Source organism: Nansenia antarctica (assembly GCF_963989245.1).
Source record: "Nansenia antarctica genome assembly, chromosome: 2".
Lineage (NCBI taxonomy): Eukaryota > Metazoa > Chordata > Actinopteri > Argentiniformes > Microstomatidae > Nansenia > Nansenia antarctica.
The window spans coordinates 6,687,242-6,700,541 of NC_137675.1; the positions used below are offsets into that span (position 1 = coordinate 6,687,242).

The 13,300-nt window shown below is 43.5% G+C and overlaps 1 protein-coding gene across 1 annotated transcript; it reads left to right on the plus strand.

Moving 5' to 3' along the window:
* Positions 1–1,568: 1,568 nt before the first annotated feature.
* On the plus strand, positions 1,569–12,657 carry LOC308149728 (phosphatidylinositol transfer protein alpha isoform-like; the record flags this gene model as incomplete). The annotated part of the gene is made up of 10 exons (XM_080522625.1): positions 1,569–1,703; positions 6,131–6,276; positions 6,803–6,894; positions 7,168–7,175; positions 7,757–7,831; positions 9,860–9,943; positions 10,409–10,486; positions 11,161–11,271; positions 11,982–12,104; positions 12,646–12,657. 10 exons carry the CDS (start codon positions 1,569–1,571, stop codon positions 12,655–12,657), a joined length of 864 nt encoding a protein of 287 aa, XP_080378751.1.
* Positions 12,658–13,300: the final 643 nt, after the last annotated feature.

Here is a 13,300-nt window from a genome sequence, read left to right on the forward strand (position 1 = left end):
ACAGACGGACAAGCTGACGGTGGATCGGAGGTGTACCTAGACTAGACTTCATCCTAACACTGTAGAATCCTTCAGTACTGCAACAATGCTTATTAAAGAATTGTAAGTATTATTGATACTGCATATTGATAGTGCAAAAATGTTTTTACTTCATGGAAATATTGCTGTCGCGTAGTACTAAGTACTAAGAGATTATTATTATTATTATTATTATTATTATTATTATTATTAGTGTTTTCATGTTAGTTTTGAGTTTAGAAGTGACTGTGCTGAATTTCGAAAAGCTTTACTCAATAGCTCTCTCAATAGTTGTGAGAGAAAGAGATTTCTGAGAGTTATGGCATAACAGGTTTGGCCAGGTAAGTCAACTGTCGGTCGCCTAAAGCTCTCCCGCACATCCTGCATGAGTGTCGCGTGTGCGTCTCGGAAACCTCTTGCTTTTTCATCAATAAGTGTTTGATTGCTCGGTTCTGTTTATGTGCTTTTGGGTGTCAGTAAACAGGCGTGGTTGATCCTACTTACTTCTGTGTCTGATGATGTCAGTCAAACAATGGCCTTAAATGCAGTGTCCTATACACTCCACATCCATTTAGATCACTATGTACCACCACATTATGTACCACTGTGTGTGTGTGTGTGTGTGTGTGTGTGTGTGTGTGTGTGTGTGTGTGTGTGCGTGTGTGTGTGTGTGTGTGTGTGTGTGTGTGTGTCTGTCTGTCTGTCTGTCTGTCTGTGTGTCTGTCTGTGTGTCAGCCAGTTGAGCTAAAGCCTTGACATAATTCCGTTGCCTTAACCACACCTGTGTCAATAACATGGTGGCTAGCATGCATGTGTGCCAGGTTTAAAGACCTAGTGGTTTTATATCTCCTCTTCTGCATGTAACAGGGAACAGGTTCAGGCTTGCCAGTCTAACATATTTATATTTAAGCTGACATTTATATTCAAAGCAACTTACAGCCCAGAGAGCGCACTGCATATAGTTTGAGTATACTGTATATTGTCCCAGTGGGAATTGAACCCACAACATTAGTGTTGCTGCTAGCACAATGAGCCACCAATGAGCCACTCATCATAGTTTCAGAGTGATCATAAGGACTGGTATGATACAAATGCAGGCGTGTGTTGGGGTGGAGGCTGGTGGAGGTAGACATCGGAGGACAGGCTCATTGAAATGCTGGAAAGGAAATGAGGAATGATATCAAACACATTTGACACGGTCTAGTGTTTTGGTCCGCATGTCAGCAACCAATCAAAATGTTCAGACTTGTATTTTGAAACGCAGCATTTCAACGTTGTTGAAAATCACAACACAAACTCGCTAGTCGAGCCAAAACACAGCAATGCAATGGATTTGGTGAGTAATCCCCCTCTGCTACCTAGTTAACTATAACACTACTTTACATTGTCAGCAGGCTCACAAAACAAGCTGTGTTAGTTGACAAACGAGTGTGTCATTGATTTTCAACAACGCTGAAATGTATTCACATTTTTCGAAAGAAAAGTCCAAACATTAAATTGGATGCCGACATGCGGACCAAAACACTGGACCGTGTCACACATGTGCTAAGATGTCGACCTCCACCAGTCTGGATTGGAGGGTTCCGTTTATTGAAGGCATTGTTGTGGATGGCTGTGTTCTGACAGTCTCCTCTCCTCCTCTCCTCCTCTCTAGCCGCATCGTTCTGCCCATATCTGTAGAGGAGGTAAGTACTGACCGAGCTGTTACCACATCTCTTTTTTTTCTTTTTTTATGTTTGAATACGACTTTATCTCATGTATCTCATTCTGTCTTTGTTTGTTGTGTTTTCTTTTCTTGTTTATTGTCCTGGGCCATATTCCACTAACGGTGGCTTAATATAGCGGCGCTATAATTAAATGCGGCGCTCAGGGACCTCGAGATTGGTATTCAAGCCTCAGGTGATTCCTCGAATGAGGATCAGCCTTGTGTCATCAGTGTTCACAGAAGACAGGCTTACAAATCTTCGATATGGGCGCGTGCACGCAGACATACGCAGCCCAGAAGAGTCGATCTGTCGAAATGAAGATACTCCACTCTGCAGGGGTACTACATTTGCGCAGCATTCCGAATTATTGATTTTTTATGAAGACGGAAAAATAAGATGTAAAATAGTGCAATACTGCCGCAATTAACAAGGCGAGGGAAATGGTTTGGCAAGAAATTGCTGACCGATTAAATGCGTAGGTCATACTAGCCCCAGTTATTGTTATATGTTCATATTTTAATAAATGAATATTTACTACTGTGGTGATATGAGCAGCAGGCTACAAACCGTCATATCGCCACAATGGCCTAGTGGTATCGACCGCTGCCATAGGATTTATTCGTCATTTTATATCGGTGGTTCAAATCCCTCTTCAGGCGCACTTTTTACTGCATTTCGTTGTCTGAATCTAATCTAAAATCTCATCTAAAAAAGTATTGTAGGCTATACAATTATGGTGCAGGCTAATTTACAAGAACTGACACGATTACAATGGTGTTTGAAACCTTTGCATGAAATCTTCGGTTAAATGTAAAAAAAAAAAAATGAATGACTTAGTCAAGTCTCAAACCCGCAACCTTTGGAACTCGAGTCCGCAGCCTTAACCACTACGCCAACCAGACCGCTGTGATGACAGCAATGCAAGTTGAGACAACTACTTTTTTTTTTTACACTCTTTTCTTTATCGATCTATCTATCACACTTTCAAAATATCAAGTTATCTATCACACAATCAAACTATCTATCGATCGATCACACTTTCAAAATATCAAATTATCTATCTATCACACAGTCAAACTATCTAATCAAACTATCTAATCTATCTATCTCGTGTGAAGTGGGAACTGATATTTCCTAAAAGACACATGAGGAACTTTCGTTCAGGGTTTAGTTTCCGCCTGTGAGCCTTTTTTGACGCACGGATGACTATAGCCTGTGTTTTAGCCTGGTCGGGACCAGGCTAATTATATCTGACTCAGAAGGAGCTCAACCAAGCAGCGAATTATTTGAGCCACATTGATGGCACCGAAAGCAAGCTAACATTTTCGAGGCTTAGAACTTTATCGAGGCTTAGAACTTTATCGAGCTTTGTGGAATATGGCCCTGCTTCTCTTCTTTTTCCCCCTTTTTTTTCCCTGTACAGTGTCCTTTGTAATTATTATTTAAATAATTCAGATTGTCTTACCTTCCCTTCTCTCGCGTGGTGAGGACTCACCTGCTCACACTCAAACCGTCTTGACGTCGAGTATCAAATCAGGCTAGAAGGTGTTTACGCTAGGCTAAGACAACAATCTGTGCAGCCAAGACTATAATTCATTTCTCCAATTAAAGTGTTTGCGGTGCTGATGCCAAAAATAGGCAATGTAAAAATGTCCTCAGGGAAAAGCATTTATTTATTTATTCATCATAACTAATGGTTCCCACTATCTTCCCACTGTCTCTCCTGAAACCTCTCCATCCCCTCTACCCCCCCCTGTAGAGTTTCTCTACTGTGTATATAGAATAAATAAATAAATAATAAATAATAAAAAACTAAAAATAATAATAATAATAATAAATGTTCCTTCTTCTAGCATTATCACTGCCAATGGCCTCTGGCCCTAGCAGAGATTACTTTATCGTGCGATGACTGATGGATAGATGATTCACTAGACAACTGTATTTGTTATAAGTCTCTTTGGATAAAAGCCAAGTACTGTTTACAATGTACCGCAGGTGCGGCAGGTGTCTTACGTAACATCTGCATCGTGTCAATTAAATTCATTCCCCTGGATTCCACACACATGAGGTCACTGTTGTGGGAACCAGGGGTAGCTTCTACCTCTCTAAAGCTGTCAGTCTGCATTTTCCTGAAGTTCCTGTTTCTACTGATGCTGAACACACATGTATAGAAGTGTGTGTTTTGTGTGTTTGTATATATGTGTGTGTGTGTGTGTGTGTGTGTGTGTGTGTGTGTGTGTGTGTGTGGGTGTGTGTGTGTGGGTGTGCGTGCATGTTTGTGTGTACCGTTGCAATCAAAATGATTCAACCCCCATTGCATATTAGGCTTATTGGCAAAATGTAACATTTTGTAACAACTGTTTGCAATAAACAAAGTAGACAAGAACAGTTTAAATAGTTTACTAAAACTATATATTACCATGGTTTTATCCAAATTTAACACAAAATGCTCATTTTAAGCCTTTTTGCTTGTCTCAAGCACACCTGATGCAACTAATCAAAATTACCCAACCCCCTGTTTCAAGCACAGCTGGTGCAACTAATCAAGGGCTTCATTAGTTCAGGTGTGCTTGAGATAGAACACATAAATACCTGGACTGGCTAGGGGTTTGTTGAGAGTGAGGTTTGATTGCATGTTAGAAATATAAGTCAAAAGATTTGTCCACAAAGTTCAGAGAAGAGATCATTGCCTTGCACAAACAAGGAAAAGGTTACAAAAAGATAGCAAAAGCACTGAATGTTCCTAGAGATACAGTTGGAAGCATAGTTAAAAGTTAAAGGAACAGTGGCTACACTACCTGGACGTAGCAGAAAGAGGAAGCTATCAGCGGCTGCCACTAGATTCCTGAGGAGGCAAGTGGTCAAAACTCTCGAGTGACAAAACACCTGCAGCAAGACCTGGTGGCAGCAGGCACTGAGGTTTCAGTTTGCACAGTAAGGCACATGCTACACACTGCCCGGACTCCACTACTGACCCAAAAGCACAAGAAAAGTCGGTTCCAATATGCAAAACAACTGTATAAATAGGCCACAGAAGTGTTGGAATTCTGTTCTGTGGAGTGATGAAACAAAACTGGAACTTTTCGGGTCTATGGATCAGCAGTATGTCTGGAGGAAGAAGAATGAAGCGTATTCTGAAAAGAACACCCTGCCTACAGTGAAGCATGGCGGTGGCTTAGTGATGCTCTGGGGCTGCTTTGCGCCTCTGGCATTGGAATACTGCCGCTTGTGGAGGGCACGATGGATTCAGTCAAGTGTCAAGTCCACCAAGGCTTGGTTTCAGAAGAAGAAATGGAAGATTCTAGAGTGGCTGTCACCGTCGCCTGACTTGAACCCCATAGAAGATCTCTGGTGGGATTTGAAGAAGGTGGTTGCAAAACACAAACCCTCTTACCGAAATGGAGGCCATTGCCCATGAGGAATGGGCTAAGATTCCTCAGGAACGCTGTCAGAAGCTGGTGTCTGGCTATGCATCACGTTTGCAGAAAGAAAAATAATAAACACAACTCAAGAAGCTAGATCCATCAAACATTAAGCCCATTTTAAAAAGGTGGCTCTTAAGAGACCTTTTGAGGGAGGGCAGAGTGGGAGAATCCCTGGGCACCCTGTCATTTGAATGTGGGAAGCTTAGCTAGAATTGTCCTGCTTCTCTTTTTTTTTGTACAGTATCCTTGAGTTTGAGTAAGGCGCTTTTAAATCAAATCAAATCTATTCTTCTTCTTCTTCTTCTTCTTCTTCTAGCTCACATGCACAAAAAAACATGCCATGGCTAAAGCAAAAATATCATTAAATTAATCTAATCTTTAGTCCAATATCTGATCTATCACAGTCATCATTGTGTAGTAGTATCATGTCCCATAAATGTACAGCTACAGAACTTTTTCATGTCCCAGAGTGTGGGTTACAATGATCCCATCGTCTGATCTCTACCGGGCTGGCTCGCCGTGGGCAGTCGACAACGGCACGTTGCAGCGTGGAGGCGACAGACGAGACACCGGTCGAACATGTGGCGCCACATTCCAGACCGCCTGTGCTCATGCTCGTCACCTCTGACCTCATGTCGACATGGCCGTCCCAGTGTTGTGTCTCTGCAGAGAACAGGGGGGTGTTCCATCAACGTCGCTAAAGGAAAGAGTATCCAGACTTATTTAGAAAAAAAACCACCCTTATTTTTACAACTCTTGCGAGACTTATCAAAATAAGCCTGGATTTCCCTTTAGTGACGTTGATGGAATACCCCCCCAGGGTTTTCAGCAGACCTTGTTCTTTTTGGACAACAAAGCAAAGACAAACCGTGCGTACGTGCGTGCGTGTGTGTTTCATCAGCAGTGGCCTGAAAATGTCACCCCTCTCTGAAGAGGCCTGCTGAATGCTCTGTCCCCTGTCCCCTGTCCGCTGTCCCCCAGTACCAAGTAGGGCAGCTGTTCTCCGTGGCTGAAACCAGTAAGAATGAGACGGGAGGTGGAGAAGGGGTGGAGGTGCTCGTCAACGAACCCTACGAGAAGGAGGGAGAGAAGGGCCAGTATACCCATAAGATCTACCACATGGAGAGGTAAGATGGAAATGTCTCTCTGTCTCTGTATCTCTCTTTCTGTCTCTCTTTCTCTCTCTCCCTCTGTCTCTGTTGCCTCTGTCTCTCTGTCTCTCTCTCTTTCTCTCTGTTTCTGTCCCCCTCCCTCTCTGTCTCTATCTCTCTGTCTCTGCCGCTGCCTCTGTCTCGCTCTCTCTCTCTCTCTCTCTCTCTCTCTCTCTCTCTCTCTCCCTCTCTCCCTCTCTCTCTCTCTCTCTCTTCCTCTTCCTCTCTCTCTCTCTCTCCCTCACTCTCTCTCTCTCTCTCCACTGTAGGTAAAAAAAAAAAAACATCGCTAACAGCACACTCCTCTCTCCTCTTTCCGTGACGACAGACAACTATATTTTCAGCGTGTATTGTGTGTATTACCTGCTCTGCTGCGCTCACCTGTATTGCACTACTATGCGGTCTGGCCGGTTTGACTTCTTGTCTAACACTAATTCCTAAGATCTGTGTGTGTCTCGTGCGGTGTTACCGTCCTCACTTGTCGTCCTCTCTCTCTCCTCAGTAAAGCGCCGGCCTTCCTGCGGGTGCTGGCGCCTGCAGGGGCCCTCACCATGCAGGAGAAGGCCTGGAACGCCTACCCCTACTGCCGAACAGGTACGCCGTCTGACACACACACACACACACACACACACACACACACACGCAATAGAAAACTGACTCCTTTATCGGCACCGCTCTTCATTGTAGAACACTCCGGTCCAGCCCCCAATTCCCCCCTCCCCCCCCCCCCCCCACACACACACCCCCGTATTAAATGTGTAACATCTACATTGTTGTGCCATTGATTAGAGGGTTTTCTGTTCCAAAATTGTTTCCTCTCTTTCCTTCCTTCCTCCCCGTCCGTGTCCCCCTGCTCCCCTGCTGCAGTGATCACAGTAAGTCCTGTCTTCAATCCTGATCCTGATCATAAGGCTGGTGGTCACCACTGTCTGTGTGTGTGTGTGTGTCTGTGTGTGTGTGTGTGTGCGTGTGTGTGTGTGTGTGTGCGTGTGCGTGTGTGTGCGTGTGCGTGTGCGTGTGAGTGTGAGTGTGAGTGTGAGTGTGTGTGTGTGTGTGTGTCATGTGTGTTTTCCAGGCTGTTGTAGCCCAAAGCTGATTTATCTCTTACATTGACATTTTTGGCATTGAGCCAAATGACGTCTTGATTGTTATCACCCTCACAATAATGTGTGTGTGTGTGTGTGTACGTGCGTGTGCGTGCATGCATGTGTTCGTGTGTGTGTGTGTGTATGTGTATGTGTATGCGTGTGCGTGCATGCATGTGTTCGTGTGTGTGTGTGTGTGTGTGTATGTGTGTGCGTGCGTGCGTGCGTGTGTGTGTGTGTGTTGTCTGTGTGTGTGTGTGTGTGTGTGTGTGTGTGTGTGTGTGTGTGCGCGCGCATGCATGTGTGTTAATGCTAGTGTGCCCTTTCACATGATTTCTTCATCTTGTTTCTTGCTGCTCCTCCTCCTCCAGAACGACTACATGAAGGAGAGCTTCCAGATTACCATAGAGACGTGGCACAAGCCCGACATGGGGGAGCAGGAGAACGTGAGTCACCTGATGATGTCAGCAGCCTGATGATGTCACCAGACTGGATTCTTGCTTTGTGTCACAATACCTGAATATCAGCTAGGGTTAGGTTTAAGGTCGACAGTGATTTGGAACAAGTCTGGCGAACTCACAGTTCCTGAATCCTGATGATGATGATGGTTGGACCAGTGACCAGTGGTTTTCTAATGAAAACAGGAAATATTTCGTGAGCTTAGAATGATAAGGTTCTATCTCCGTTTAGGGTAGTTCAGAGATATTGAGCGTCAAAGTTTTTACATTCCATTATGTTTTGTGAGATGGAATGGAACCTTTGTATTTTATGAATTACTAACAAAAGAAAAATCAAAATGTTAAATATAACACCACACAGGCATTAATAAACACCTAATGGATCAGATTATGTATTTTTTTTTACAAAAAATCTTATAATTCTAACGTCACGATTTGTTTTTCCCGTCTCAGGGTCAGGGTTAGGACACACCAGGGGAGGCTGTGGAGGTAGAAGTCGGAGGACGGGGCTCTTTGTAACGCACGGAATGGAATGAGGATTGATTCCTCATGTTTGATACCGTTCCTTATTCCGTTCCACGCATTACAATGAGGCTGTCCTCTGATTTCTACCTCCACCAGCCTCCCCTGCTCTAGACTGATTTTTAGGGGAGTAAGAGTGAAGCTAGCTCCATGCTAACGTAACAAGAGAGAATACAGACTCACTCCCATGAGTAGCGCTAAAGGTATGTACTGTATATCACAAGTCCTCGTCTCCTAAACTCTTCCTGCTTCCCCTTCATCAGGATCCCCGCCGTTTCGCTTGGTATGATGTCAATGGGACATACTCATAGATCAGTGGAGGCTGGTGGAGGTAGAAATCGGAGGACAGGCTCATTTGAATGCATAGAATAGAATGAGCGGTTGACCGATTGACCGGTGTCAAACCAAAGGTGTTTTTGATACCTTTCATAATTTCGTCCACATGCGTTTACAATGAGCCTCTCCTCCGATTTCTACCTCCACCAGCCTCTTCTGTCCTCCATTTTAGGAAAGCATAGGGGACACGTACCTTCTCGCATCATTCTCTGTTCTCAGAAGCTTCTTGTTGTGTTAGAGTTAGGGTTAGGGTTAGGGTTAGGGACACACCAGCTTTCCATTCAAAGGAGCACGGCGTAAATTTGTCGGAATGAATGAATGGACTTTATTGTCATTGCTACAGTACAGGTACCAAACAACGAAATTAAGGAGGGGTGGCTCCCCTGGTGTTAGGAAAGGGGAAAAAACAAAACAAAACAAAAAAAACTTTAAAAAAAAAAATCACAAGAAGGGATGGAGCTGGTTTACATAAATAAAGGCTATGTACACTATCCACTGTACTATACTATACAGATAGACGACTAGGGTTGTCATATTGCACAATAGTGTTATTGCACATTTATTTAAAGTGTCGCAGTTTGCAGGCTTGAAATGTACATGTTTGTGCCTCAGCAACCTTCCACCTCTGCCCACCACAGCGAAATTCACTTCAATTCAAGTTCCAAACAGCAACATCCACCCTCATAATAATAATAATAATAATAATAATAATAATAATAATAATATAATAATAATAATAATAATAATAATAATAACATGAATTTCTCTAGCGCCTTTCAAACAACCCAAGGACGCTTTACAATTCTAAGATGGTCAGACAGACAAAACAGAAAACCAACAAAGCAAACATTGACTAGGGGCTAAAGGCCTTGGTGAACAGATGGGTTTTCAGAATATGAATCCCTGAAATGGACTTGCAGTGTCAGACTTTAGCTGTTATGTTTCTGCATGCGCGTACGATTCGAAGAGGCAGCCGCCCAAGACAGAAAGGCAGGGGTATGTCTTTCAAGGGATCTCGTCCCCACGATCGCTACTGATTCAACATGATAACCATTAGGACGCTTTTAAAGAAATCTTGAATATTCCATACCGGACCTTTCAGGGGGGGGGGGGTATTCTTCGTAACAACATGCCGTGTGTGTGTCTTTCTCTGCGTAGGTGCATGAACTGGATGCAGAAACTCTGAAGAACGTTCAAGTTGTTTATATCGACATCGCTGACAGAAGCCAGGTGGATGGCAAGGTGAGAGCTGTTCTTCTTCTGTCACTAACAAGCTCTAAGCTTTACACCAGGAGTCCCCAACTGTAGTCCTTTAAACCAGGAGTTTAGTCCTAAGGGAGCTACTTGGAATGCAGGGGAGGCTGGTGGAGGTAGATATCGGAGGACCGGCTCATTATAATGCATGGATTGGAATGATGAACGGTATCAGACGTGTGTTTGATACCATGTTGGATACCATTCCTCATTCCATCCGGTGCATTACGATGACCCTGTCCTCCGTTTTCTACCTCCACCAGCCTCCGCTGGTGTCCAGGTATTTGTTTCCGGCACAACACAGACACTTACACACACTGCACACCCAGTAGCTTTGTTCATATTCTGTTACCCAAACGTCCTACCGGGTAACAGTAACAATAGACTGCCCCCGACTGGGAGCCAATCAGTGAGCTGTGAGTCACCTCTGACCTCCTGCTGTGATCTCAACAGGACTACAAGCCAGAGGAGGATCCCGCCATATTCGAGTCAGAGAAGACGGGCAGGGGTCCACTTGGCCCTGACTGGCAGGTACGTGGCCCAGAGGCATAGAGGTGTGTCAGGGGAGGCTGGCGGAGGCAGAAATCGGAGGACGGGCTCATTGTAAATGCACAGAACGGAATGAACGATTGGTATCCCGTACATTTGGTACCATGTGGGTTTGGTACCATGTGGGTTTGGTACCATGTGGGTTTGGTACCATGTGGGTTTGGTACCACGTGGGTTTGGTACCATGTGGGTTTGGTCCTCGTTCTGTTTCAAGCATTACAATGAGCAGTTTGGTAAACGTTCCACCCTGCTGAATAAGCCCCAGCTAATTTGTGTGTGTTGACTTTTTTTGATTTTAATTTGATTTATTGACAGAAATACAAATACATAGGCCAAGCAATGATCCTGCTTGTAATTGTCAGGGATAGAGTGATAAAGTCTGTGACTTGTTTCCGTTGCTGTCCCTGGTGTTAAAAAGACTAAAAGACTACAGTACCGGTCAAAGGTTTGGACACACTTCCCCATTCAATTGAATGGGAAAGTGTGTCCAAACGTTTGACTGGTACTGTATGTCATTCTGTTGGTGCCTTCTCATAATGCCTTCTCATAACATGAAATGATGGATATCCTAATCTTATTGAATATAATATGAAGCGATCATAACTTGAGTGATTAGAGTTGCTCCATGCTGACGTTGTAATCCTTTTGTTTTGTAGAAAGAACTTCCCAGCAACACGAGCTGCCCCCACATGTGTGCCTATAAATTAGTCACAGTCAAGTTTAAAAAGTTTGGACTCCAGACCAACGTCGAGAGGTTCATTCAGAAGGTACAATATAGAGACGATTCTTCATTTCAATGAGGAAAAACTCAGGGCCTTAGATTATAATGAGGAATCCAGAGACCCGCCCTGGGTACTTAGGTAGAAACTCTGGGCCCGACTCTGCCAAAATGTGACTTATACGTTAGAATTATACGGTGCTATCTCCATTTTTGGTCAAAATTGAGTTTTTTACATAATCTGACGCATTAGGTGTTTATTAATGCCTGTGTGGTGTTATTTTTAAAATGTTGAAATGTTTGAGTTAGTAATTCATAAAATACAAAGGTTCCATCTCACAAAACATAATGGAATGTAAAAACTTTGACGCTCAATATCTCTGAACTGCCCTAAACGGAGATAGAACCTTATAATTCTAAGCTCGCGAGTGGCTGGTGAAAGGTGGACCAAGTCGGCAAGGTCATTTTTCAGAATGAAAATAATTGATGACATAACTGTACAGTACTGTACTGTGAATATGCTTTCTCTAGTATTTACCTATTCACTTATTGTTTGACTTACTATTACTTGATAGTATATTGTGTATTCTATTGTTATTATTCTATTTTTATTGTATTCCTCGCCTTATAGTTCACTGCACTATTGAGAGGTAGCTCGTACGAAGCGTTTTCAGCGTACGTTTACAGTTTTATCCTGTGCACATGAAAAACAAACGTTGATTTGATGACATTTCATCCCACGTTGTTTCTCCCTCTCAGCAAGAGAAGCGGCTGTTCACAAACTTCCACAGACAGTTGTTCTGTTCGCTGGATAGGTGGATCAAGCTGTCCATGGACGACATCAGACAGATGGAAGCGGAGACCCAGAAAGAGCTGGATGAGGTATTGTCCACTTTTCAGGATACAACACTGTCTCGTCATTACCGAGCTGAATGACTGTTCTGTCAAGTAAAGCCGAGTAAAAGCTGGCTAAATGACCTCCTGCCTCCTCAAATCTCCTCAAATCTCGAACTTTATTTGACGGGAATTTTCACAATGTCTCTGTAAGCTTTACAATGAACAAAAAAAAACAGAACAAAACCTTCCTCCCACTGACATGTGTATGTGTGCGTGTGTCCGTGTTTGTCCGCGTGCTGCGTGTGTGTGTGTGTGTGTGTGTGTGTGTCTTTCAGATGAGGGAGAAAGGTGATGTGAAAGGGACCACCTCTACCGAGGACTAAAGGTGGGCTGCTGAGACTATGTATAGTATTAGTAGTAGAGCATGCTGCTGACAATCCTAAGGTTGAGGGTTCGATTCCTGCTGGGATCACATACTGTATATGTGTTTGGATAAAAAAAAATGTTTTGCAATATTATAATCAGTCTTTGATCAATCCTATTCTGTGTTGTAACGGTGTCGTCTCCTCTCCCCCTGCTGGTTCAGACGCGTTACTGAAACGCCAGCCTCTCTGCTTCAGGGGAGGCTGGTAGAGGACAGGCTTGTTGCGAATGAGAACGCACGTGTTTGGTTTGATTCCATTCCATTCATTACAATGAGCCCTGTTGGAGCAAATTCAGTAATTTCAGCCTGTTTCGTTTCAAGATGTATAAGAAAAATATATTTAATATTTTCCTCTATAGAAGGAGAAAGTTTACAGGTTCATCAGACGCATCTGATCAGTCAAAGTTTCTCACAAAGTGAAGATCATTCATTACATGTCAGTATATTATGCTCTCAGTTCCCCTCATAAACAAGTCCGCCCTTAGGTGAGGTCTAAACCAATCATTTACAAGGGGTGTGGTCTGTACATTGAGGAAGATGATGGGGATGAAGGTTAGGGGGGAATCTGACCCTCCCTTCCTTACAGTATAACAAAAGTGAGGAGTGGTGATGACCATAGAGTGAACAATGCCGGGCAATCACTCTGGTGTGACTCAGCATTGTTCTGACTTTCTAGGGTCAAAGACAGACAAAAGGGTAATTGCATATATTCAAATGTATGGCACAGGAGGCAGAGAAAACAGGTTTCATTGTGTGCTTACAACAGGAAATCAGTTTCTATAGCTTGCTCTAGACATTCAATTTACTGTTGTGAAGT